At 36.8% G+C, this 26747-nt stretch overlaps 1 protein-coding gene across 2 annotated transcripts in view; it reads left to right on the top strand.

The window, feature by feature from the left end:
- Positions 1-26747, top strand: part of col4a2 (collagen, type IV, alpha 2) — a 105352-nt gene that overhangs the window by 66166 nt on the left and 12439 nt on the right. Inside the window, exons 5-31 of one of the 2 annotated variants that reach the window (XM_007227928.4) lie at positions 10361-10495; positions 11237-11281; positions 11664-11780; positions 12628-12696; positions 14974-15009; positions 15106-15159; positions 15271-15306; positions 15421-15462; positions 15598-15660; positions 15772-15816; positions 16435-16485; positions 16603-16638; positions 16762-16806; positions 16976-17024; positions 18259-18369; positions 19010-19153; positions 19634-19705; positions 21317-21465; positions 21614-21686; positions 21976-22082; positions 22250-22433; positions 23327-23383; positions 23796-23870; positions 23962-24060; positions 24689-24910; positions 25625-25786; positions 26415-26585. In XM_007227928.4, coding sequence (XP_007227990.3) covers positions 10361-10495; positions 11237-11281; positions 11664-11780; positions 12628-12696; positions 14974-15009; positions 15106-15159; positions 15271-15306; positions 15421-15462; positions 15598-15660; positions 15772-15816; positions 16435-16485; positions 16603-16638; positions 16762-16806; positions 16976-17024; positions 18259-18369; positions 19010-19153; positions 19634-19705; positions 21317-21465; positions 21614-21686; positions 21976-22082; positions 22250-22433; positions 23327-23383; positions 23796-23870; positions 23962-24060; positions 24689-24910; positions 25625-25786; positions 26415-26585 — 2449 coding nt within the window. The remainder of the gene's footprint in view (positions 1-10360; positions 10496-11236; positions 11282-11663; positions 11781-12627; positions 12697-14973; positions 15010-15105; positions 15160-15270; positions 15307-15420; positions 15463-15597; positions 15661-15771; positions 15817-16434; positions 16486-16602; positions 16639-16761; positions 16807-16975; positions 17025-18258; positions 18370-19009; positions 19154-19633; positions 19706-21316; positions 21466-21613; positions 21687-21975; positions 22083-22249; positions 22434-23326; positions 23384-23795; positions 23871-23961; positions 24061-24688; positions 24911-25624; positions 25787-26414; positions 26586-26747) is intronic. The other variant, XM_007227929.4, reaches the window with a different exon arrangement.

Below are 26747 nucleotides of genomic sequence, written 5' to 3'. Positions count from 1 at the left end.
GAATATTGTGGCCAGGCTTGAAGGTCAAGTATAGTTTAAAATTTTGTTATTAAAAATGAGGTCAGCTCAGAATCGGGCTGGCTATATTTGGCTTTGGACTGAAATTCCAGGCTGGATTAAAGCTTCAGTCTTGTCTGTCCTGTTTGCACTGTTTGATCATCATGTTTCCGTTTTTTTCAGTGACATAAATTCCTGCTGAATGATGTAATGGAAGAAGAAGTGAGGGGGAAACGGTCACACGCAGTGAATAGGGGTCACCCAGGGCTTAACCTTGCATTTAAGAGCGGGAGAGGAGAGGCTGTGAAGCAGGGCTGTGAACAAAAGTGTAAAAAGCAAGGAAAAGTCAATAAAAGAGTTCGTGTAGAGGAAGAAATTGTGCTGGTCTAGGCTGAGACCAGCAGGTAATGAAATTGTCAGGACAAAAGGAGAAAGTGATTGAGGGAGACGTCAGATTAGGTGAACTACTGCCCACTATGATGTGAAAAGGAGATTTATGTGTTGTGGAGGAAAGGCTGGTGAGACTCTGATGGAGAAGAGAGTTAGAGGAAGGAACAGGAAACTAATCGTGATTGTTAGCGCACTGCCTGGAACTGGAGAGCCCTGAGAAAGTTTGGCCTTCACTTGGTGATATACGCAGCACGCCGAAAGCCTGTCAGCAGTTTCAGAAAGACTAATCACCCATTTCCTCATCACACATTTACACACATTCTGTGCCAGTTTGTTTGCATTTTCTGAAGGCATTAAGTGCCATATGCTAGTCCCCTCCCTTCCTTTACTTTTGTGATTGGAGTTGAAGGTTTCTGTGCTCTCCTGCCGACACCAGGAGAATTGATTATTACTTCATGCACATGTCAGGACTTTCAGCATGCTGTGCCTCTCTTACATGCTCTCTTTCTTTCTCTCAGCTTTCACTTTCTTTGTTCTGGGTTGATGGATGGAGTTTCACACCTCATTATGGTCCATTTCTTTGAGTGCCTAGAGAGAAAGAGAGAGATGATGAGAGCTCTTGTTTTCTCTTTTCTGGGGATGTCCCCAATCTGATCACGTAATTTTGAAAAAATATAAAAAACGAAAACTATAATTCTGAAAGTACAATTTTTAAACTAACTTTTGAAATATAAAAGTTTACAGTTTTTAACTGAGTCGCCACAGTGTATTCTTCTATGTGTGACAGGGATTTTCTGTCTGATATTTGATTTTATAAATATTTTGTTTATTTAAGGAAATATGTATTTTTAAATGGAAATGGCTATTAGTAACTGTTAACTGTATTTTGTGATAAAAAAAGGTATGTTTTGATATTGATGTTTCAATAATTATTTAAAAAAACCTTAACCCTCTATTGCATGGTGTTGCCTTCAGGCAACTACCTATTTTTTTTAATGATTACACCATCCCTTTATATTTTTGTATTTTTTTTTTGTCACAAAATATCTAGTTTAGTATTTTGTTTACTTACTAAAACAGTGTTTTTTTATTTATTTGTTGCCTCAGGGCAACATTATGCAGCTACATTTGTTAGGAATAATACTAAAGCTAATTTCCTAAAATAAATAAAATCCGTAAAAAATAAAGGGTTAAGGGACAACCTAATGGCCTATTGCCGTTTCCCCAGTCCCATTTCCACACCCCTAGTTTTCCAGGTAAAGAAAAAGGCAAGCTGGCTATTTTTCTGATGAACAAGTAATCACTGTGCTTCAGTAAGGTTGCTAACCATGGCTGCATTACCTTCACCTCCAGCGTAGTAGAGACAGGCATTTTGGACAGACATTTTATGGATTTTAGGTAAAAACTTTCTCCAGTGTTTGGAAATAGGTCTTCTGCAGCCATTTCACACACTCACTCTCATTTATTACTCATTGTTCCTTCCACTACAAGGTTTTAATTTTTTTTTCCACAGAGAACTAAAATTGGTTCATGCATGAAAACCTTTCTAAGTGCTACTTTAACAACCCTATAAAAACCTTAGTGTACAAAAGCACTATTTTAAAATAAGAGTGAATGTGTGTGGAGCGGTCCAGTCTGAAAGACTTAGTGTTGGAATTTGCCTGCACATGCTTGCTTTCACACACACTCACTCACACACACACACACACCTCCTCTCAGACCTATAAACTGTGATTGATACGGCCTGGTCGAGACCTTTTCACCTGAGCGTGTGTGTGCTCAGCACTGTTGGCAGGAACTTAAGGCTGGATTGAGTACAGATGAGGTGAGCTTCATGCACCTGTCTCTTTTCTCCTTTCTCATCCAGTTCAGCATACAGCTCACTTACTGACGCACATGCATGCACAGCTGATTCACCAGGACTGCATGATGATATGATGTGCATTGTACTGAACCTGAGATATAGTACCATTGAATTAATTGTGAAAGATTCAAAAAAGACAGTGGAGCTCATTTTCTTCATTATATACCAAAGTGTATATACTATGCTTCACATATAAATCAGTTTAAAATGTATTTTAATCCTTTGTCTCTGTTTATTTTTATTATTTCTCCTGTTATAGAAAACTATGTTTATTATGACTATCAGCATATTGGACAATATTGGATACTACTTTATATTAACTAAATTATCATTTATTTGTCCTTAAAAACTCAATATCCCAAACCTATAAAACAAACCATGATAATCAATAAAAATAAGCTCTTTTCCTACACCCTGACATCTTCTGGCAAAAGCATTGTGCTGCTCACCAACCTTGAAACTCATTTTTTTTTTTTTTTTTCAAAAATAAGAGGTCTTTAATTCAAAACTGTTTATTGGTTGTTTTATCTTTACTATGAACTTATTAAAACACAAATTAAAAGATGGATTCCTAACTAAATAAAGTTACATTCCTGTACAGCTATACAGCTACATGACGCTCGAAAGACTGTGATGCTCCTAGCTCGAGGCTTCTAGAGCTTTCTATGTGTGTCATTACGCTTTTATAGTGGAGTTAGTAGCCAATCAGATTACAGCATCACATTAAAGCAATTACAAAATCTGCAAATATTCACATGCTAGAAATAGAAATACATTTCCTGTTAAATATTAACTAAGTATTAAATCCACATCTACAACTTTAACCAAAATAAAGAAGTCAATCATTATTAATCATTAGTGTTGGATTTAGTGTGGATGTGTGTGTGGGACAGACATGTGTATTAGACATTTATGCAAATACGGAACAAATTGCAGCCTGTATTTTTCATATTTCAATCTAGACTTTTTTGCATTTTGCAAAAATGCAATATATGACTTAAAAAATCTGATTTTGGCCATTAAAGCATTTAGTGATTCCAATAAATTGTTAAAGTCTTACTTTCTTTATTTGCTGTTAAAAAGCTTCCAGAGTTTTTTTCTTTTAGTCTCATTCTCACATTTATATGCACACACAACACACATTCACTCTTCAATAGAAACAATATTGTCTTGAAAGTGTTTGTGATTTTTCTTTTGTGTATTTATTTTGTAATCAACATGACTGTGATTGTAAATCCTTTTCCGCTCTGCATCTATTGTTGTTTTCTCATTCACTCTCATGTTTCTCATTTTACGTCTCCATCTTTTCTCGGAAGTGATTTCGAGGCCTGCTGCAGCTGATGGAGCAGAAAGTAGGTCACTATGTCTGAGGACTGATCTGTGCAGATCTCTAACTGCAACAGCACACAGGAAACTCATAGCACTGAAAGGGCAGTAGAGCACAGGTCATGAGTGACCATCCAGGCAATAGTTAGACGGGTTTTGAAGCCACATGTTCACTTTTAAAAAGAAAGGGTCTAAGAATGTGTCTGTGAAGCAGTGCCTTTTTTGGTTTCCTTAAGAAGCTTTCAGTGCATGGTTTTATAAGGATATAAATGACGTGCACTGTTTAATGGCCAAGCCAAGAGCCGCTTAGGAACCTTTAATTTTAAGGTCAGACATTATGCTTTAATACCAAGCAATATTTCACTGTAAAACACAGTATTAGAAAAGGTTGTTGAGTGAGCTGAGCTGAGCTGAGCTGAGCTGAATTTGATGATAGGTGGGACAGGGGGTTAGATACAGATCATGGTATTAATAACTACTATTATCTTTTCCCCACTAGCTATAAAATATTCTATCATCTAATTAAATCAAATTAAATTTATTTATATAGAACTTTTTACAACTGATGCTGTCGAAAAGGAGCTTTACAGAAATCAAGAATCAAACAAAACATGGAATATACAATAAAAAACCTTCAGTGAGCAATGAAGGCAAAGAAAATCTGCATCAGAGCTGTAGGAGGAAGAAACACTGGGAGGAACCAAGACTCACATGTACCTTCCTTCCTTAAAACTTCCATCAGTCTGGCCAGACAGGGGGGCAGTCTAACATGTTTTTTACTGGATTTATGGAAAACAGAAAATTTGATATCAGAGTGTGGCTAATGACTCCAGCAGATAGGAACATAACAGCCTAACTGAAAGGAAAGAGCCAGAAGGTAACATAGACACGGAGACACCCTAATATAACATGATATAATAAATCAAGCCTAATATGACAAAGAATTAACAAGCTTTAAAAAAGCTTTATTTGGATTTCAGAAGGAAGCTTTGTAGTAGTTCTACACCCACTAGATCCATTAGAACACCAAACGTGACCGTGTTATTTTATTCACATTTAAATACACATTATCAAAAGCATAGTCTTAAGGAAGAAAATTGCTTTAAAAATAATCGTTTTAATTTTTTTTGACACCACTACTTAAAACTAGAAATTATTTAAATATGTTTTTAAATATTCTCCAATATTGCAATAAATTAAAAAAATAAATAAAACAAATTTATGAACCAGGAATGATGTCCTTTTGGGCTTTAGTTCAGCTTTACCTGCAGCCTAATCTGAATGCTGAAGAATGCATATAATATACCTCTTTTTCTCTCTCTTCAGGCTTTAGTGTAATACCTACACTAAGGGCGTATGATCTAGATGCCCATATAAACAGTTCAAGCATGTTATCAGATGTCAGAGAGTTGTGGAGACACAAAGAGCCTGGGCCTCATGTTTGGGCTTCGGCTCTGTCTGGGTGATTCTTCACTAATAGATATAATGTATGTTCTCCTCTATGAGCAAAAAACAGGAAGCCATAACATCCCTGTCTCTGCAGGAGGGATGTAACAAATGCATTATTTGTTCTAGACAGATACAAATACAGATACAAACAGGAAGCATGATGTTCGACCTGATTCACTGTAAAAAAGAAAAAAAAAAAGAAAAACTCTTTCTTTCACAACTGAATTGCTTGAATCTGCTTGATCTGTTTCTCATGATCTTATTAAAAAAATACAGGCAGAGGGAACAAGCCTTTAGACATACATTTTCACCAGGTCAGACAGAAAATAAAAAAATAGATAGTCTTGTAGTTTCAGTAGCCTTTAGTAATTTATTTCACAAATAATATGGATTTTTTTCACATGTAAAATGTATCAAATGTTCCCTTCACTTCTCAGCAGAGCTAACCCACCATACAGATATTATCTTCAATTAAAATATGAATACATACATATACAACATTAAATAACAAAATAGTGGTTTTACAGGAGCAGACCAAAAACTGTCTATTAAAGTTAATGCAAAAAGTAATTAGACTTTTGTGAAACAAAAATTGTGAAACAATATAAAGACAAATATTATTTGTATAATTATAATTTGTATAGTTATAATTCTAATATACATATTTAGTACTTACCAGGTGAAAACAGAAATTAGCACAGAATTACACCCCTAGTATTTACACTCTTTCTGTCACCATTTGTGGTGTTTTACTTAAACAGAGTCATGTTGAATGAGACCAAAATTAAAGGTGTGAATGCATCAACACCTCAGCATCTGCCTCAGTCTTCAGTGACTGCACTGATAGTTTAACAATGACTATCTGCCTAAATCTAGACTGCAAGACTGTCTGTCACCTCTCTCACCTCTCCTGCGTAGCTAAGATTGATATGGCCAGCTGACTTGTCAGAGTTTTAATCAGTCAGTGGAGCACCTGTGTTTTCCACTGTCAAGATAACAATACGCCAGAAAGTTACCTGTACACACCTCAGTTGCAGATCACCACACCCATTTGCGTAGATATATTACACAAAATCTGATGCTGTACAAGTGTTACCTTAGTGTTTGATAAAAATGGTCAATAAAAAAATGATCTCAATTTCTCAATTTAAAACTACGAACATAGGCATAGATTCCCTGCAGCTACCCTGAGGGCAGATTTTAAGAAGTCAAAGCTTTAAGCAGAACATTAGGTGAGGTAAAGTTAACATTTTACAGCCCTGGGAATTGGCCACCCATGCATTTGCTGTAAGTTTGACTGTTGCTGCATTATGCCTACCAGTTTGCACCAGCTCCTCACTGGATGTACATGAGTTACTTTTAATTTGCAATACGCCTTAGTTTCCAGAAAATGCCCAGCGTAGTCTGTTACCAATTAGCAATAAATAGCTTGACTCCAGTTTTGATGAAATGGGTTTTAATGTGGCCTTTTTCTGGGTAGAACACTTGTGTTTTCAGAACTGTTTACGGTTGTTTTGGTAGTTTGGTTGTGTGGACTTTAGCCCCATGAGGAACAGCTGCTGTATTTTGGGAACAGATCCAGACCTCCTGGTGAGTGAGAACCCCCTGAGGGGCAAACAGTTTCTTCGCCAGGGATGCAGAATATTCATCACTCTGGTTGACTCCTAACATTTTGTTAAACTTTGAAAACTGAAACATTTTTTTCGGTGTTCTTAATAATTTATATAGCCTGTTTATACTCTGTTCCTGAATTCCTCATGTTAACTTTGTGTACCGGCCTGTGACCTCTGAGTGTACTGCAGGCACAACAAGCCTCACAATTCTCATCGTATCGCATTGTAGATTAGTTTATGACAGTCGTGACCTTCTTTGGACATTTTCTTTCCCATGATTCTTATGTTAAGCACAGTGTCAAGCTGTAGTAGATAAAAAAAGATGAGTAGAAAGCTGAATCAGGGAGGGACAGTGACCCAGTCTAAAGATTCAGGTAAACATGATTAACCCCCTGGTACCTCAGAAGGCCTCTCTCATGGGCTTGACTACTCAGTATGATAAAGATTGTGATATGTTTGATACTTACCTGTTATACACGTTTTACTTACCTGTATTACCTACCTTTAATTATGTACTGCTATGGTGGAAGGCGGGAGAGTCTCTGTGGATATCTGAAGAGGACTTGGCCACCTCAGGGAAGAGTAATTAGGTAGAGTAATACTGAAAGAGAATTTTTTTATGTTATGATATGAGCATGTCATTTTGTAAATATGATTGTGAAAAAATACTTTGTGTTAAAACCTTAGAAAAGAATCTGCGCTGAGATATAACAGCGACACATTCCCTGAGCACTGCTTTACCACCGTCCCTGTCTCAGAGACAGAATTAAGCTTCACAGAGATAAGTTAAGAGTTAGGTTCAGATCAGGGTGGATCAAGTTTGTTCCTGTAGGAATGCATTAATGTATAGTTTTGAGATTTTCCTGCTCAAGTGCACCTGATTTAACATACCCGTTAATTGCCAGGTTTAGTAGGTATGTTAAAAGTCGAATCAAATCAGGTCAAATGTATTTAAATAGTGCTTTTTACAGCTGATTGTGTCACAAAGCAGCTTTAGAGAAATGTGGTAGCAGGACAGAGAATCAGACAAAACATTAAACACACAACACAGCATCCCTAAATCTCAGAACCTAGAATCACCCCTGCTGACCACAGTCCTTAAATTACAATGCAGAAAGACCAGCAGAGGCCGCTGTTGAGTCTAGAGAGTTAATCATAAATCCAGGAGTCTATTAAATGAGTACAAGCATTAGAATTTACTCTAAAAAGCAAACATTATTAAAGCAAGGTTAATACAGACACAATCAGATTTCCAATCTAATTATACAATAAATTGTGTAATAAAAAGTTCAGATGAATGTGATTACCGAAAGGAGCATGTGTCAAACAGACTGCCATTATTTTTAATTACAACATAAAGAGTTAAAGGTCCTTTATATTATTCTTTCTGCTTCTTGTAGCCACTCTCTCATTCACTTCTCTTATTTGTGTTCTTTTGTAAAGCCCAGAGAGAGAGAAAGTGGATGATAAACTGTGATGAGGAACAGCAGATCAGTTCAGTGTGAATTTTGTGAATGATGTCAAGTAAAAACAAACAAAAAGTAGGGATGGCTAACGTTTCCATAGGGTGGGACTATAATGCATGCGTTGCCGGAACAGCTATAAAAACAAAGAGCAGAGAACAACACCCACAGAGGATGTGTGACTTCATCCTCTTCTCAGGATTCCTTTACTATATTACAGCATTACACACAGTATAAATGCACTGTTTGCTGCTGTATTAATGGTTACATTTGGGATATAAGATCTAGATAATGTCTATATGTTGTTATATGTTTTTTTTTGTTGTTGTTGTTTAAAGAGCTCAAATCACAAGTGATCAAAAGACACAGAATACTGACATTTAGGCTACAAAAATGCTGCATACTTCTGTGTGATGGGGATGAATATTTGTATACAGTCAAATTCAGAGTATGAGAAGATGATCAAAAGCACATTTTACTTAGATGTTTTCTGTTTCTCCAGCACTAAGGCTGGTTGCAGCAGCATTAGCATTAGTTGCTAACCGCAGCGCTAGCAGGAAGTAAATGCCACCTGATAGCCCTCAACTGAGGATCCTTGAGTGTTCTGGTAAGCCAGGGCGCTATCAGCTAGCGGTTTGTCCCACATAGCTTGTTTGTTTTAACACCACAAACCTCTGAACAGCGAAAGAGCTAGCGCTTAGCACGGTTAGCAGCTAATGCTAATGCTACTGCACTCTGCCTTAGTGCTGGAGAAACTTCACTTCACTGAAACTCACATTTATAATGTTGTACTTCAGTGGAGTGGCTTTATTGCTCCTTAATACCTGACTGGTTGAAATCATACATAAGGTGAAATGGATTATAAGACACACTGTCGATTTTTGGGAAAATGTAAGTTTTTAAGTGCACCTTATAGTCCAAAAAAATACCTAAAACTTAATATTTAAGACTTTAATTGTCTTTTACTTTCGTCTCTTCATGTTTAAAGGAACACTTAAGTCCTCATATAACTTTACTGTGAACTGTACATCAGCACGTCACAAAGAGACTTTTTTTTTTTTTTTTGCTTTTTTTCGTTTTTTTTTTTTTTTACTGTGATCATTCAAAAGCACAACCCAGCATCCTTCTTTACATCTGATCCGCTGCTTCTTCAGCTGTTGCCCTTATCATTATCACAGGCCTTCAAATTAAACATATCATGAGTGCATTATATCACCATTGCACACCTTTTATGCTGCAGTTTGTTGATGGAGGTGTGTATTCTGTCTTTGAGCCCTTAGTCTGCATAGTCCTTTTCCTACCATCACACACAGAGCCATCCTTCTCATCTTCTTCAGCCCTGCTCTGATCTGCTATGTGTGTACATACTCTATGTGTATGAGATAGCAGAAGCTCAGGATATCACATTTGTATATCTGAGGAGTGGGCAACATCGGTGCCATCAAAAAGCACACAGTGCAAGTCCCAACGCGTACACAGCCCTGGTCTGTATCTGGTCAATGAAGCTTTAAAAAATTAGATTAGAGCTCCAGTGTAGACAGAACTCAAAAGGCAGAAAAGAAAAAAGTCTAAAAACTGTTACTTTCTAATAAAATAAAAAAAGCTTACATTTCTAAAGAACAGTTGACACTTTCATTTAATACACATTAACATATAATAATACATATTTTCTCTAATATTAAACAGTTAGATTTTGTTTTAAAATACATATTTGGGTTTTCCATGCAATAAAAAATCCTATTTGATTAAAACAAGAAATACAAAGAAAATCAAAAAAGTGCAATGTGTCAGTGAAACCACCAGGTGGCAACATGGATCACGACTACTTCATTTAACAGTAGTGCCAACCAGTGGTCAATAGGTTTGATTTCATTAGTGAGGAAAATAAATAATAATATTAATATTAATATTGATATCATAAAAAGGAAAAAAGCTATTATGCAAATGCAAAATTATAATATGCTTCTCTTTTTTGTGGTGCTGTAATGTAATGTTTTCTCATCATCCTCAGAGTGTTTGTGTATAGTCTTGCTATTTAAACCAAAGCAATTCTTCATTCTGTCTATAAGGTAAGTCATGCATGCATCAAATATATACATATATATTAGCAAAGTCATTTTACACAAGCATTTCATATTATGCTTTTTGTGTTTTGTGTAATGGTATGCATTTACTGTCTGTTTACATTGAACACAAACAGACACAATACTCTTATTTTAATATCATATGTTTATTTATCTCAATTCTCTCAATTGCAGGGTCAGCCAGGCCCTCTTGGCCCTCAGGGCCCTACAGGGCCTCCAGGACGTCCCGGCGAACCAGGGCTCCAGGGTGCTGCAGGAGAGAAGGGTGACCGGGGCAGAGGAGGCACCACGGGGCCAAAAGGATCTGTGGTATGACACTACAGCCTGTTGTGTCTTTGGAGTTCTAAATTGTGTTGTTATTATTATGACTGGGTATTGGAATTCAATACCAAAATTAACTAAAATGCCCCAATACAACCGAGAACTAAAAAGTAAAAAGAAAAATGTTGCTTATTTTTAATACTATGTGCATGAAACACACATAAACCTGCCAAATGCAGAGAGCACTCACAGCGAGGTAAACGTGTGGAAATGCTCTAAAGTCTGACTCTACTTCTAAACATTCATCCACACTTTATTTTATTAAAATTGTTAAAAACCCATCACTGTGCTGTGTCACTCAATCACTCAATATTACAATACAGTAAAAAAAAGTGTAATTTGTCAGACCTAAACCACACTACACTATTATTGCTTTCTCCTCACAATAATACAGGGAAATACCAGCATTTAAATAAATGAAACATGATTTTATTTAATGTTTTAGTGATTGACACCACTAATATAAAATAAGTTAAATTTTGCTTATCCAACACTGATTCTTTTATTTACATTTAACTACCTATTTATAAGTGCACTTTTTTTTGTTTGTAATACTTAGGAAAAAGGTATTGAAAAAAAAATTCGAAATACAGTCCTAGTTATTATAGTGGTATATAAAGTATATATATTTTTTTAGCATTAGTGTTAAATCTACTCTAGAATTGAATGTTGTGCTGAAGGATTGTACTCATGTTTATGCTGTTTCTCATTCGTCTGTTTTTATCATAGGGTATGACCGGAGTTCCTGGCTTTTCGGGAAGTGATGGTATTCCAGTAAGTAGAACTTATTTTTATTTCTAGTTTAAATCTATATAGCACGTGGTAGAGATGCACTAAAATGAACATTTCTGGCTGAAACCAAAACCATCCATCCATCCATCCATCCATCCATCCTTCCGTTTAATATGACGTAAAAATAAAAGTTTTATTATTTAGTTTAGAATTCTTATATTGTGTCTTTTCACTTATTTATCAGCATAATAATTTAATGATTATTTATTCAAATAAAACATTATTTATTCATATGCTACTGAATTATATTTTTTGTAGTGTAAAATCAATAAAAATCTAAATATATAAAGCTTGAATTGATTTTAAGTATTAAATTGCACTCAGCTGTTGGTATGACTTCTTCTTCCCCTTCTTTAATGCACAGGGTCACCCGGGTCAGGCCGGCCCCCGAGGTAAACCTGGAGCCGACGGCTGTAACGGAACACATGGTGATGCCGGAACTCCTGGACAACGAGGATACGACGGCCCACGAGGAAATCCAGTACGTGAAGCGTTTATTGTGATATAAATTAATTAGATTTACTTACACACAAGATTTACTTACTTATATACTTACTTACAATTACACTTATATAGCACCTTTTTGCCACTCAAGGCACAATTACTTATAGTCAGCACACACTGGTGAGAAGCGTCAGCCAATCACACACAGCATACTCTCAACCAGAAACAATCATCCACCTGGAGGACTGTATCATTGCAACACTGAGGAGCTGACCCAACCCAGACATTTAAACACACACTTAAACATACACTTACACCACCAGGGCAATTTTAGCATATTCCATTTACCTCCGGGTTTTTGTTTATTATTTACATTTATTGTTCAGCTTATATCAGATTAGCTCAGCTCATTCACTTTAAATTTCTCAGAAGTGTTTTCATTGAAGGAGGATCAATTAAAAACTATTGAACCAGAACCAGAGGGGTCAGTCTTTTTAGTTTAATTCTGACAGATAAAGAGAGGTTAGAAAATGGTTTTGTGAAAGTGTCAGTATATCAGTCTGTTTCATACACCACACACACACACACACATACACTGTAAGAGTACTTGAAAGAAAAAAGTAACTGCAAGAAAATATTTTAATATTTGTCAATTGTCATTGTCATTTAGTAAACTGTGTAGTAATAACATGTTAATGGCTGGAAAGTGAATTAAATTCTGTGTTACCCAGTACACTGTACCATATCTAACTAGAGAAAAAGAAATCAGTCATCTGGTTTTCTATCTTAAAGTTCTTAGCTGCACTGTGTTGCATTGTACATTTTCTGTGTTTTCTCTGAACAATTATGACCTTAACTCACGTCTTTTCCTACTCTCTTTACAGGGTTATGTAGGAAGGAAGGGAGAGAAGGGAGACAACCTGGAGATTTCGGTTTACATGCAAAGATTTCGGGTAAGAGAAGATCAGAAATACAGAGAACACTATTAACAATGTTGTGTGAACCATAAAAAAGCAGAATGCAATTATTGGCTAATTCAATTCCCAATTAATTACAATTTTACAAACAGCAGTTATACCACAATGAGCCCTGGAGCCTGTCTCTGTTGCTCTAGAGAGATCTTTGGACAAAGTCTAGGTCATAAGCTGGCCAGCTAAGCAGTTTTACTTCTCCCTAAAGCCGGAAGTCCCTTATTATCTCCAGCCAATCCAAGGCACATTACTGAAATGGCAGCAGTGTGTAGATGAGCATTGTCCTGTTGAAATAGCATATTAAAGTTGGTGTTCGGAAAATGTAGGGCCAGTGGTTGCAGGACTTTAATTAATGTAACATTGAGTAGTCAGTCAAACTGCCTTAATACCTGTAATGAAGACCATTGGTGATCTGCCGCATGACAAGAAACCATTGATCATGCCATAGCCCACGGTGCCTCCATATGCAGATTTGTCATTGATCATCCCCACTGTGAAACATGGTGGTGGCAGCATTATGCTGTGGGAATGCTTTTCTTCAGCAGAGACACAGTTAGGAAGCTGCACAGAGTTGACAAGAATATGGATGGAGATAAACATAGCGCAATCCTGGAAGAAAAGCTGTTCGAGGCTGCAAAAGACTTAAGACTGGGAAGGAGATTCACCTTCCGGCAAGACAATGACCCTTAACATACAGTCAGAGCCACAATGGAATGGTTTAGACAGTCTGGCATTATTACCCAGCAAGTTCCATTACTATTAGTTGATTCCTTCTGGGTGCAGCTATTTTTATGTTTTTTTTATTTTGTAGGCCTTACATTAAACATTAAAGCAACAACATAGTAAGACTATAGCAGGTACTTAAAGTTTTTTTCAACTGTTTACACACTAAATCTTTGCTTGTCACACAATTTTTTAAACATGCCCTTCAAACACTATAACCCCACACCAAATCTGCAAAACCATACACTAATTCTCAGTGTCTGACTCAGTTTTCAATTTCCAAACACACATTTTGCACAAAACTCTACACACTAACTCTACCTAACACACAAAGATCAAACAGGAAGTTACTTGATTTCATCTTTCAAACACAACCTATCAAAATGCCACATTAAATCACCAGTGCTTCACTCCCACCCCTCACACGTGTAAGCACTCATTACTTTACTGAACACCAATGAATCATTGGCTAAGTATAGGCCTATAAATAGGTAAAAAGTCAAGATGTCTGTTTTGAACCATAAATGACAACGAAGAGAGAGCCGGGAGAGTTGGTAGAAGCAGAGGACGTCCACTAGAAGTTCGGGTTCGAGGAGGAGGAGTTGGAAGGGGAGGAAGAGGACGAGTTGGACAGGGAAGAGGACAAGGGCAAAGAAGGGAAGCAAGGAGAGCTGTCTCAGATGAGATTAGGGCTACATGGGTTGATCATGAGAGAGGCTGGACTGCAGGTCCAGCCAAACCTGACTCGATTCACGGTGACAGCCATTATCCGACCATTGATTTGGAAAAAAGAAATATTTTGGGTTTGAAAACTGTTTATGTGTGTTGTGAGTATTTCACCTTCTCTCTGCACTTTTGTATGGAAATAAACATAGAATCCCTGAATGAAAGAAGAGCTTTAGGTTTTGATCAACAGTGTGTACACGATGAATCCAAAATGTCATATTATGACAAAGGTGTTGGCAATGTGAGGTCAGTGCTTGCTTTTGAGATGTGTTGATGACATTTTGAATGTGGTGTGTCATTTTGCTGTAGATTTGAGGCATTTTGCATTTTGTGTGAGCAATTGTGGGTTTTGTGTGTAGAGTTTTGAAAAATAGACACAGAGCTTGGAAAATGTGTGTAAACAGTTGTAAAAAACTGTAATAACCACTTAACCATGATAGCAACCACCTAGCAAGTGCACAATAATTCTGCTTTTCCTTTAGGAAGTTAACTTTTCTAATTGGTATCTGGTATCTAATTGGTATAATATGTGTATCTTGGATACACATTATATTGTATAATTTAAATTTGATTATTATTATTTGCTGAAAAGACGCATTTAACGGCTATATTTTCTTTTTAATATGACTTGATGCTTTTCATTCCCATTGTTAGTACAATATCCAATAGCATCATCAAATTATGTCCCTGTCATAAAGCCTAGAACATCCAAGAACAACCGAGAAGCCATCAAAAAATGTTAGATTAATAACATGTATAATTAGGTTAATTACATTAATTCTTTGATTTATTTTTTTTGTGTTGATACAGGGAGATATGGGACCACCAGGATATCCAGGCAACCCGGTAAGTTTAAAGAGCATATGATATCTAAAGGCATATTTAAGGTTTTATCCAAAGGGGTTTTTTTTTTATTTAAACGTGTGTTTTTCTTGTATTAAGGGCTTTCCTGGAGGACCAGGTTATGCAGGGCGGCCCGGTCCTTTTGGTGCTCGTGTAAGTAGAACACTTTTACTGACTTTTATTTACTGGAACACTTTCACGGTTCTCTGTGTAATTCTATGTCTTATTGTCATATTATATTATATTATATTGTGTCTATTTTAGGGTCTTCCTGGTGCTCCAGGACCTCCAGGACCACCGGTAAGCCAGAAGAATAGGAAAAATGTAGTTTTTTAGATATTTTCACATTCAAAAACAATATTTTCCTCATAGGTTTGTAAAAAACATTTCAGGATCTTGTGAATATTTTTGCAGGGTGATAGGGTTTATGGCGTGAAGGGAGAAAAGGGAGAACTGGTAAGACAAACATCCACATTGCAAACATCACATTTATCAGCATGTGAAGTACAGCAAATGTTTGGACGGTGATGTTAAGAAGTTCCTATTCTGTACTCTGGGTTACATTAACTGCAATTTTTATTTTAACCACAGGGGGAGGCTGGAGAACCAGGCTATGCATGGAACTATACAACCCAACACAAAAAACCCACTGAGGTAAATCTAAGACTTCATAAAAGTGTTATAATAAATATCTACACCGCTGTCTGCTTTCTAGCTTTTTGTGTATCATAGAAATATTAACTATATATATATTTTTCTTTTTAGTCTGGGAAAGGTGAAAAAGGTGCAAAAGGTCAACCAGGAGGTTTGGTAGGTCATCTGTTTGACTTCTCATTATCAAAGTTTAACCCTTTCAGATCTGAAGAAGACTTTTATATTATACTATGAAATCTATATAGCAAATAAATCCAATTAACTAAAACATTTAATAGATATTTTTCTTATTTCAATTGCATTGGAGGCATGTGTGTCATATTTTATATATTTTAAAATAACCTTTTTATTTTATAAACCTTCACTAAACAGTAAAAACAACATGATTTAAAAGTGTTCTCAATCATATTCAATTATTTAAAATTTTAAATGAAATATATTCTGATAACAATAGCTCTCAAATAGTGTTATGGGTAACAAAACTAAAGAAATAAAGAAAATACATAATGTCCATTGTAATGGATGCAGGGTCTAAAAAAGGGTTAAAATGTAGGCTCATTCGTGTATCTCATAATTGCTAATTTGAGGGGAAATGTATAAGCTATTATTATTATTATTATTTATTTGTTTTTTTTTTTACTATTAGCAGAATTATACAATTGATTACAGAAAATATGTTTCAAGTAATTTAATGCTTCTTGTTTATCATCGTTTGTCATCAGTACATTTCTCTTTTTCATTAAAATATTTGTTTAATGTGTTACATTTTTGTAGGAGGGATTCACCAAAGGAGAAGAAGGCATTATGGGCTTTCCAGGGTTACGGGTAAAAACAAAAAAAAAACACATCATAATTTTTTTATTTAATTAATTTATTTACTTACATAATTAATTCATTATTATTGTTTACTTTGGTCACATGTTAATATTTTATGGTTTGTAGGGAAACCCAGGAAGAAGTGGATGGCCAGGAGCAAAGGTATTAAAGTTATTTGCTGCCAGTAATACCTCTTCTAATCCAGTGTTAAACTGATATATATATGTCTAAACAATTGCTTTTTGTCTTTCTTTCTCTCTCTTTTCTAATCTCACTCTCTCACAGGGTGACAGGGGGCTTCCAGGTTTTCCAGGGCAACCAGGAAGAAAGGTCTTTTTTGTTTTATTGTAATCTATTTCTCCACACAGAACTATACGTTTGTTTTTTTGTGTTTGGAACTTGCTTCTTAGTGATAAGTGACTGCATGTGCTCCTAAATGTACAAAATATTGAATAGATCTGAATGTTGCTGACATGTACTATAAAATATGTTTCAATAGGGCCAGCCAGGAGAACCAGGAGAGCTGATCTATGGAGAAGCTTTCGGAGGTATTGGAATTCATATAACACAGTGAAATGTCCAATTACTAGTTTGGAACATACGATTAACATATGAGCCTTTCGACATTTCCGACAAATAACCATACAGTATATTAACCATTTGGACCCTTTTGTGATCAGTCAGAAATCAGTTATTCTCAAAAAATGTTCTTTATGTAGACTTAGATATCTTCATTCATGAAAGCACTCAAAACAAAATAACTTACAATAGAAAAGATGATCAAAATTTTATTTGATACATGGTTATTGTTATAAACGAGAGAGAGAGGGAGAGAGAGAGAGAGAGAGAGAGAGAGAGAGAAAGAGAGGATGGATGTAAATGCAGGTATATTTTATTATAATAGATAAATAAAGCAAACACAGGAAATACAATAAAACAAAACAAAATAAACAAGACTGGGATAATAAATAAACAAAGACAATAACAAAGACTAATCAAAACTAAGAAAACAAGAAACAGAATAGCAAAAACAACACTGGGATCAAGGACCAAACCAATCTGATACACATACAAGGCATAATTAGCACACAAAAGACTCCACAAGTAACACTGAAACAAAGGGGCTTATATACACAATGAGAGTGAGGAACACCTGGGGAAAAGTAATGAGGGGCCGAGTAACAAACAAGACGGGTGGGAACACAAATGACAGGGCGGGGCAAAGGCAGAGACAGGATGATAACAAAACAGAGCCATGTGCTTAGGAGCACATGGTAAGGAAAACAACAAACAGCAACAAACAGAAGAGCAGGACAGTAACAGAAAAACACAAGACATACAAGGGCTACACAAGGGGTGACAGTTATTCACTGGATATAATGATTCGGTAGAAGACTGGAAGGAGGGCAGGAGAACTCATAGAACTCAGACAACTTTTGGGCTGGAGTTCAGGTGGCTTTTTCTTGTGTTAGGAAGCCAGAGCTTCTCTCTAAAGAGTAAGAAAAAAACGAATTGAGAGATAGACTTAAGGCATTTTCCCAAAATCTCCCAAAATATTTGATTTCTTAACAATTTAAAGATGAATTAAGTTCTGTAAATGAAGGATAAATAGATTTATTCTTTTTTACTCTTTGTGACATAGACAAGAGAGGGGTAAAGTGATAAATGGAAGGTATACATTCCTGTGAAATATACAATTCTGTCAATATGCAAGATCTCCCTGATTTAACCTTTTGCACAGTTTTAATTTTCCTTCTGCTCTTGATTTATTTGTGCCTAAAGTTGGTCCTCCAGGTCCACAAGGAGAACGTGGGTCACCAGGAAGTCGTGGCCCTCAAGGGCCTAAAGGACAACAAGGTCCCCCAGGGCCCGATCCCGAGGGCCAGCAAACAGGTATTTGAAAAGTTTGAGGCAGACTGATGTTCTATGAGATTATAAATTATGAATTAAGTTATGAATTAAATTGTTTGCCTGATTCAGACAGACGTTTGCAGTGTTGTAAAACAAAAGCTTTGTTCAAAAAGTGTTCATCCAATTACAATCAGATTCATTCTGTCTGGATGGAGAGATTTATCTGGATAGATGTTTTATTGAACGATGAAAAGCGGGAAAGAAAATAAGCTGAACTAAAATAGGAGTAACAAGGCTATTTTTAAAATGTAAGGAGTAGAAAAAAATAAAAGACCACTAAACCTCTGGAATATAATCAAGAGGAAGAGGGATGATCACAAGCCATTAAACCAAGCTGAACTGCTTGAAGTTTTGCACCAGGAGTAAAGGCATAAAATTATCCAAAAGCAGTGTGTAAGACTGGTGGAGGAGAACATGCCATCATGCATGAAACTGTTATTAAAAACCAGGGTTATTCCACCAAATATTATATTCAGAACGCTACATACATTGTATTTTTTATCTTATAAATTTGTTTACAATGTTCTATACAAAGTTTTTGTTAAATGATACCCAAGTGAGTATTTTGCTCCCATACTGAATAAATGTCTATAATTGAAACCCATTTTTCTTTGTCCCACAGTTGTCTTTAGCCAAGATGGACCCAAGGGTTTTAAAGGAAGTAAAGGTGAACGTGGGGGACCTGGTGCCCCTGCCACAAGCCCTGGTCCTCCTGGTTTTGACGGCTATCCAGGAGCACCTGGGCCGCCTGGAGAAAAGGGTTCATGTGAGTGAGAAACCTGTGAGAAAATTGTTGATATTGTTGCCTTCCTGTATTATTACACGTCGGTGATGATGATCGGATTATAAACAGACACAGCAGCAAGACAGGAGTGATACTGATATTGGATTGCTATTGGACTAAACCAGTATTAAAACACTATAATAATACTTGATCTCCAGCTTTTCAAAAAATTTGACTAATGATGAAAAGTGTAGAAGTTGATTGGCAGTTTGGGGTATGCAACAGTCTGCAAATGAACACCTAATCAAAAGAGAATACCCTTAAGGTAGACAGAATTTGTTTGTGTTATAATGTGGTTTATATATACACACATAACTTATTAGCCATTCCACTGTCCAGACAAATAAAAAAAATATATTTAAACAGATGCCTACTTTGCTAAAATGTATATTTCATGAAAATCCCAAAATTTGAGAAGATATTGCTGAACGTGTGATTAATGTAGATCTTTTTTGGTTACAGGGGGAATTTTTTTCAAAGGTTCTGAAGGACCACGCGGACGTCCAGGAAACGCGGGACGAAAAGGGCCCAAAGGTAAGACAAGATTCTTATAGCTCCTGCTTTGTTGTTCATCAACTGTCATGATCATTTTTTTCTCAATTGCTGAATGTGTTAGTGCAGTGTTTTTCTGCGTTTCAGGCTGTAGGCCAAAATTCAAAGTAAAAATCATTTAAAAACACATTAATAGTTCTGTGAGTGTAATTTAAGATGCAAAATTAATTCATAAGGGGAAAAAATGTTAATTTAAATAAAATGTTAATTTATTTGCGAAACAGAAAATATTTATGTTGAGCTAGTTGATTGGTTTGGCTTAGTAGTACAGTCACAAGCAGAGACAGGTAGATAGCTAGTAGATTAACTCATTAGTAACATTATTAAGAGAGTCTGAGTGAAGCGGTTGTCTTGTGCTATCAAGTCAAGTAGTTTTATTGTCAATACTGCATATGTACAGGACATACAGAGAATTGAAATAACGTTACTCTCCTTCCCAAATTTTACAGCAAGTACAGATAATAGATATAATAAAAGAGAATGGGAGACACTATGTGCACAATACAGCAGGGACACAAATAGACATACATGAGACAAAAACAAGGTGCAGTGGTGTGGGGGAGGAATAGATATATAAATATAAGTAAATAAGTAAAAATAGATATATAATTATAATATAAAAGAGTGGGAGACACTATATGTTCAATACAGCAAGACACAATAAACATACGTAAGACAATAGTGCAATATTGATGGTGATCGAGATGGAATGACAGTAAAAATAGTAAATAACAGTAGTGCAAATACGGTATATGGTATATAGCTTAAGGCTGGTAAAGTGAATGGGTGCGTAAGTCCTTAAAGTTCACAGTTTAATTAAGTGGAATTAAAGTGCGTATTGACAGTGCAAGTATATCAGTAGTGCAGGTGTTGTGTAGTGCAAGTCCGTTTGGAAGGGACCCGTACTTTGTGCATTGTAGTGCAGAGTTTCAGTACTTTATTAGTGGGGGGGGTCAGGATGCTGAGTGAGTGTGTGCTGGGGGCAGATTTGAGTCTTCAACAAAAAAAAAGACCCTGAAGCTGCATCATCTACAAGTGAAGCAGCCACTGTATCTCTGACCGAGAGAACCGACAGAAAAGCAGCATAAATCCAGACGAAGAATATCATGCAGTAAGTTCTGAGATTGCTGGTTTAAAACCTGGTCATGCAGCTTATCATCAGCTGTCCGATGAGAGAGAGAGCACAATTGGCCTTGCTCTCTCTCTTGGTGGGTAGATGCAGCTCTTTCCCCTCATCACTCCAAAGGGTGATGTCGATCAGCACAAGGCTGCATCTGTGAGCTGATGTATCTGAACCGAGTCGCTGCACTTTACTCCGAGTGCACTGTGATGCTACTCCGCAATGCTGCATCAGCATTGGTGGCAGACTTTACGTGTTGGAGGAGGCGTGTGCTAGTTTTGTGGCATCACTTGTGATGGGGATATACAGCTGAGTAGCAGCTGAATGGGTGGGATAATCACTCTAGCTAAAGTCCCTTTTCTAAAATTAATATACCCTCTGTGATTCCTACAGCATTTCCTTTGTTTGTTTTCTATATTTATCATATTTTGCACAGTTGGCATTCGACATTTGTGTTTGTGTGCTATCTTTAGGTGACCATGGTCAGTGTGACTGCATATCGTCCTCCCCTCATGGACAGCCGGGACTACCTGGCCCGTCTGGAGACCCTGGAATGGCAGGAGAGTGGGGTCAGCAGGGTGATCAAGGAGACCCAGGGCCAAGAGGAGAATCTGGACTGCCTGTAAGTAACTGTAATAATAATAATAATAATAATAATAATAATAATAATAATAATAATAATATTGGAGGAGCCTGGATTGTACTGACTAACTTTAATTTTATTGGCACTTAAAAAAAATAATAAAACATATTTTTTTGTGTTTCTACAGGGCTTTCCTGGTCCAGGAGGGTTTCCTGGACCTCGGGGACTCAAAGGGGAAGGGACGACGATTAAAGAGAAAGGTGTGGTTATCAATCAACACGTTTCACAGATTCAGTTTCAGAAAACACCAAAAAAGGGAGAGTCTTGTGTAGAATTCAGCTCCAATATTTCAATAGGCTTTCCTAATAAGGGACCAGAGAAAGCTTCAGTTTTTTGGTTTAAAATAAGCAAATAAGCACTCAATTTTATGAGAAAACACACTGAAAGATTTTGCTATTGTTGTCAGATAAAGTAATTATAATGGCTGAGTGACAATAAATCAGAAGAACCATATACAACATATACTCACTGTATATACACACACTGCAGGACCACCTGGAGATCAAGGAGACTCCGGCAGACCTGGAGAACCTGGAGAAACCGGCAGGACTGGGCCTAGTGGTACAGATGGTGCCCCTGGACTCCACGGTCCTCCAGTAAGTAGGAAATTGATTGATTATCATGTTACATGTAAATAATTTAGATTATGACACACTGAATATAATAATCAGTGAAGGATCTACCCATCTTCTTTCCATCATTAACCCATATGGAATCTTTTATGTCTTTTATTTCTTTTTCTACACTTCTCGGCTGTTTGCAGGGTGAGGGTCCAGTTGGAGAGCCTGGAGAGAAAGGCTACCCCGGCAGACCAGGTTTACCAGGGTTAGCAGGTCCATCAGGAGTTACTGGTCAAGTGTTTGGAGCACCCAAGGGTATAAGAGGTTTTCCTGGAGATCCAGGGCCAAGTGGTTATGATGGAAATCAAGGCCTACCGGGCATTCCAGGTAATTCTTCTTGCTCCTATTCTTCCTCTCATTCTCTTGTCTTATCATTATAAGAACCTGGTTTTGTTCTTCAGTTCCTCTCTGTTTCATTTTTTTGTGTTTTGTATTTATTAGACATTTACTTTTAAATTTACTTTTGAATGATTTTATTTTGTGATTTGACTTTTCCTTACCTAAACTACCTCCTAGGTCCTCTGATTAGATCAAGCTATCCATAAATGATATTAAAATGTGAAGACTAAAATGTGTAAACAATATATTCAATATGTAATTTTTTCTCTGTTCCCTATTTTACAAAAAGCAGACTTCATTCGCAGAATTCAGCTTATTAATCTATCCATTCTTGTTTATCTATCTCAGAGCTGCTTAAGACCAGCGGTCCAAGCCGCTGGTCACTATGATCTGAGGAATGCTGGTTCAAATCCCAGATAAGACTGAGTCTGAGAGAGCGCAATTGGCCCTGCTCCCTTAAGTAGAATACTATGGGTACAGTAGATGGCGCTCTCTCCCCTCATCACTGCTAGTGTGTGATGTTGGTGAGCACAGGCATCTGTTAGCTGATGTATCTGAGCTGAGGGTCCAGCACTTTCCGGTGGCGGAGGCGGTGGCTTACTTCACACATATAACTAGTGATCAGGGGAGTTCATATAATTGGCTTTTCAGTTGGAGTACAATTAGAAATATATGTATTTAAATTTTTTAAAAAGAGTTGCTGAATATTCTCCAGACGTTTCCTCCAGAGTTCACCATGAAGAAGCATGGGCTGTTATAGAAATTTGCATGGAACATTCTATTGAACATCATTTCAGCTGCTGATTCAGTCTCCATCAGACTCTGTCTGTCTACTGCGTTTCTGTTTCTGTACATCATCATTTATTGCTTGACATTTAAAGGAGGCTGTAGTCCAAGCGGAGAAGGAGGCAAGTGGGACACAGCAGGGAGCGGCAACGGTGACGAGACACTTAAACAAATCCCTCTTTGAAACTCTTCTTCTTTTTCTTCCTCTTCTTTTTTGTGCTACTTTGCATCGCCATCACTTTTTTTGATCACTGTCACAACTAATATTGCTTTGTGCATTACTAACCTCTTTCCTTATTTGTTTTTTAAAAAAAATATTCACATACACAATTGTTTTTGGGACATATTGTAATCTTTTGTGCTTTGCTCCACGCTAGGCAATGGGTCAGATCTGGTTTAGGCATGAAATTTATCGGTGATTTTTTTTTTTTGCTGCTTTTTTGTTGTTTTCGCAAAGCAGGCAAATCAGCAGATGGTTGTGGCGTCTGTGTCCCTTGTCATTCTGTCACTTTCTGTGTTTATTTCCTTAACTCGACTTATTTCTTGGCTTTGCTGTTTTCATAGGGGAGTGTGAGGCAGTGCCAGGACCCCCAGGAGAAAGAGGACTTCCTGGACCATCTGGTTTGCCAGGATTTCAAGGTAATAGAGTGTAACACACTTGCTAATTTATAAATATAATGAGGATGCATTCGTAGATTGAGCTGAGGGTACCGGTATCACTTTTCTCTAGGTGTACCTGGTCCTAAAGGGTATGCAGGATTAACTGGGCAGCAAGGAGCTAAAGGAGAGCAAGGAGACCAAGGCAGAGGAGGTCAACCAGGACCAAGAGGTGAGCTGACTCATTTTGATTCTCAAAATCAGGGGCATTGTATCTGGTCCATTACTGCATCACTGTCATCCTTCTTCTCCTGGATGTTCCGGGAGTCTCCCAACTATTGGTGCCGGCTCCCTAAAGCCTGCAAATTACATAAAATACCCTAGAAATATTTTTTAAGGCTGTAAGAGAAACAAAGGTATTTAATAACCAGTAATGGGAATAACAGTGTTAAAATAAACAGTGTTTTTTTTTTATAAAGAGTAATCTAACGAATTACTCTGACTGTCACGGGGCCAAGTAACACAAAAGTAATGCAATAGTTACTTTTACTGGTAACTAGTTAATTTTATAGTGGAGTAACGTAGTTAGTAACTCAGTTACGTTTTTGGAGAACTAGTAACTATAACTAATAACTTTTTCAAAGTAACGTGCCCAACACTGTTAATAACTAACATTATTTAAACTCACTGGATAGCTGTGGTGGTGCTATGTAGATCCTTGTGAGTTGTATATTTTTATATAAACTCCATTGCAGAAAAAAATGCCTACAACTATTAGAATAATTGCATCAGTCAAGGCGTAAGTTATGATTGCTTATGTTCACAGACATAATTATCTATCACTTTTATTTTCCTCACAGGTTTTACTGGACCTCGTGGAGAGTTTGGTAATCCTGGTCTTAAAGGTGGCCGTGGAGTTCCTGGCTTGTTTGGTAAGCATGGGCAGGACGGTGATCCCGGGCTTAAAGGTGCTGATGGCGAGGCTCTAGGAGCATCTCCTGGACCACTTGGAGACGCCGGATTACCAGGACAGCAAGGTGACCCAGGTCCTGCTGGAGATCGTGGCAAAAGTGGATACCCAGGTGAAAGATTGTCTCTGGATAAACGAGAACTACAAGAATACAAAATTCCCGCTCTTTTGTTTCTTATAGTGTCTTTTCCATTTTTGCACTGAAATTCTAAAAGCAGATTGTCAGTGTCAAGCTGCCCTTGCACTGTATGAAAAATACAGCTCTGGAAAAAATTAAGAGAGCACTTCAGTTTCTGAATCAGTTTCTCTGATTTTGTTATTTATAGGTATATGTTTGAGTAAAATGAACATTGTTGTTTTATTCTATAAACTACAGACAACAATTCTCCCAAATTTCAAAAAAAAAGTATTGTAATTTAGAGCATTTATTTGCAGTAAATGAGAAATGGCTGAAATAACAAAAAAGTAACAGAGCTTTCAGACCTCAAATAAATGCAAAGAAAACAGGTTTATACTGATATAATTTTAAGAGTTCAGAAATCAATATTTGGTGGAATAACAGTTTGTATGCATTTTGGCATGTTCTCCTCCACCAGTCTTACACACTGCTTTTGGATAACTTTATGCCTTTACTCCTGGTGCAAAAATTCAAGCAGTTCAGTTTGGTTTGATGGTTTGTGATCATTCATCATCATGTACATCTGGCACATTATTTTGACAACAAGTCAGATGATCACTCAGTATAGAGTGTAAATCTGAATATAAATTTACTTTATATATAATTTAAAAATTTCTAAGAGTAAATTTCAGATCTGGTTCTTTACAGGTATGGAGGGAATGCCTGGGATGATCGGCACCAAAGGTGAAGCAGGTCCATCAGGATTACAGGGAGAGCTGGGAAGACCTGGGCCTGCAGGGATATTCGGATACCCCGGGCTGCCTGGTCAATCAGGGAACCCTGGTCCTCCAGGACAGACTGGAGAAGAAGGTAATACAACAAAACACTGGATGATGTTTATTTAACATATTATATTTAATCTGTGTTTAGAATGCATAATTAGATTTGGTTTTGGAACGAAAAATAAGAGTCATCAGAAGCTGAAATCAATTCAGATAATAGCAATTAACACTTTAATAGTCAAAGTCTAATTTCACAACTTGTTAGTGCATTTGTGCTTGTAAAATTGGGTCCAAATGTAAATAAATACATTTTCCTTTGCACATTTAAATGCTAAAATTTCATAGTATAAGGCAGTGGTTCTCAAATTGTGGTACTGGTAAACTAACTAAGGACTAAAATCTATAAAGTTTCCACCTGTAATTTTACTTTGTAAAAATGTTATTTTGTAATTTTTACATTAGTTAGTGTTTAGTGCTTTACCTGTTAGAATCTGTATGTAAACCTGTAACACTTTAGTCCTTCACTCTCAGAACTACAGTTTTATAATTATTAACATCAGTTTCATTGGTCCTAGAGTAAAACCCTGTGGAACCCCACAAGATCTGCTCTATCAACCAACAATCACCAACAGCATTTCTTATTTTATATCAAACCTAGTCTTTTTCTTAACTACTAATATGTAAAATGGATTTTCTTTTTTGATATTTCCCAACAGGCCCCAGGGGAGAAAGTGGTGATCAAGGTAACACCGGTTCACCAGGGCCTATGGGAGTAAAGGGTGTTACTGGAGAACCTGGAAGTAATGCCGGCTTGGGTCAGACTGGACCTCGGGGAGATCCAGGACACCCCGGATTTACTGGTCGGATTGGTCTTCCTGGACTGAAAGGTCAGCACTTAACCAAATTACCCTACTAATCTCAAGGCACTTTTTACTTTCATCTTTTTTTCCTTTTTTATTTTGATGGTGCTAGAACAGTGTTTGTTTATTTGGACTTAGTTATTTAATGGGGTTCCTATACAGTACGTACAGGCTGTATTAAAGACATGA

Source organism: Astyanax mexicanus, chromosome 11, assembly GCF_023375975.1.
Source record: "Astyanax mexicanus isolate ESR-SI-001 chromosome 11, AstMex3_surface, whole genome shotgun sequence".
Taxonomy (NCBI): Eukaryota; Metazoa; Chordata; class Actinopteri; order Characiformes; family Acestrorhamphidae; genus Astyanax; species Astyanax mexicanus.
Note: the sequence above shows the minus strand (reverse complement) of the source record. Positions and strands in the feature narration are given on the sequence as shown.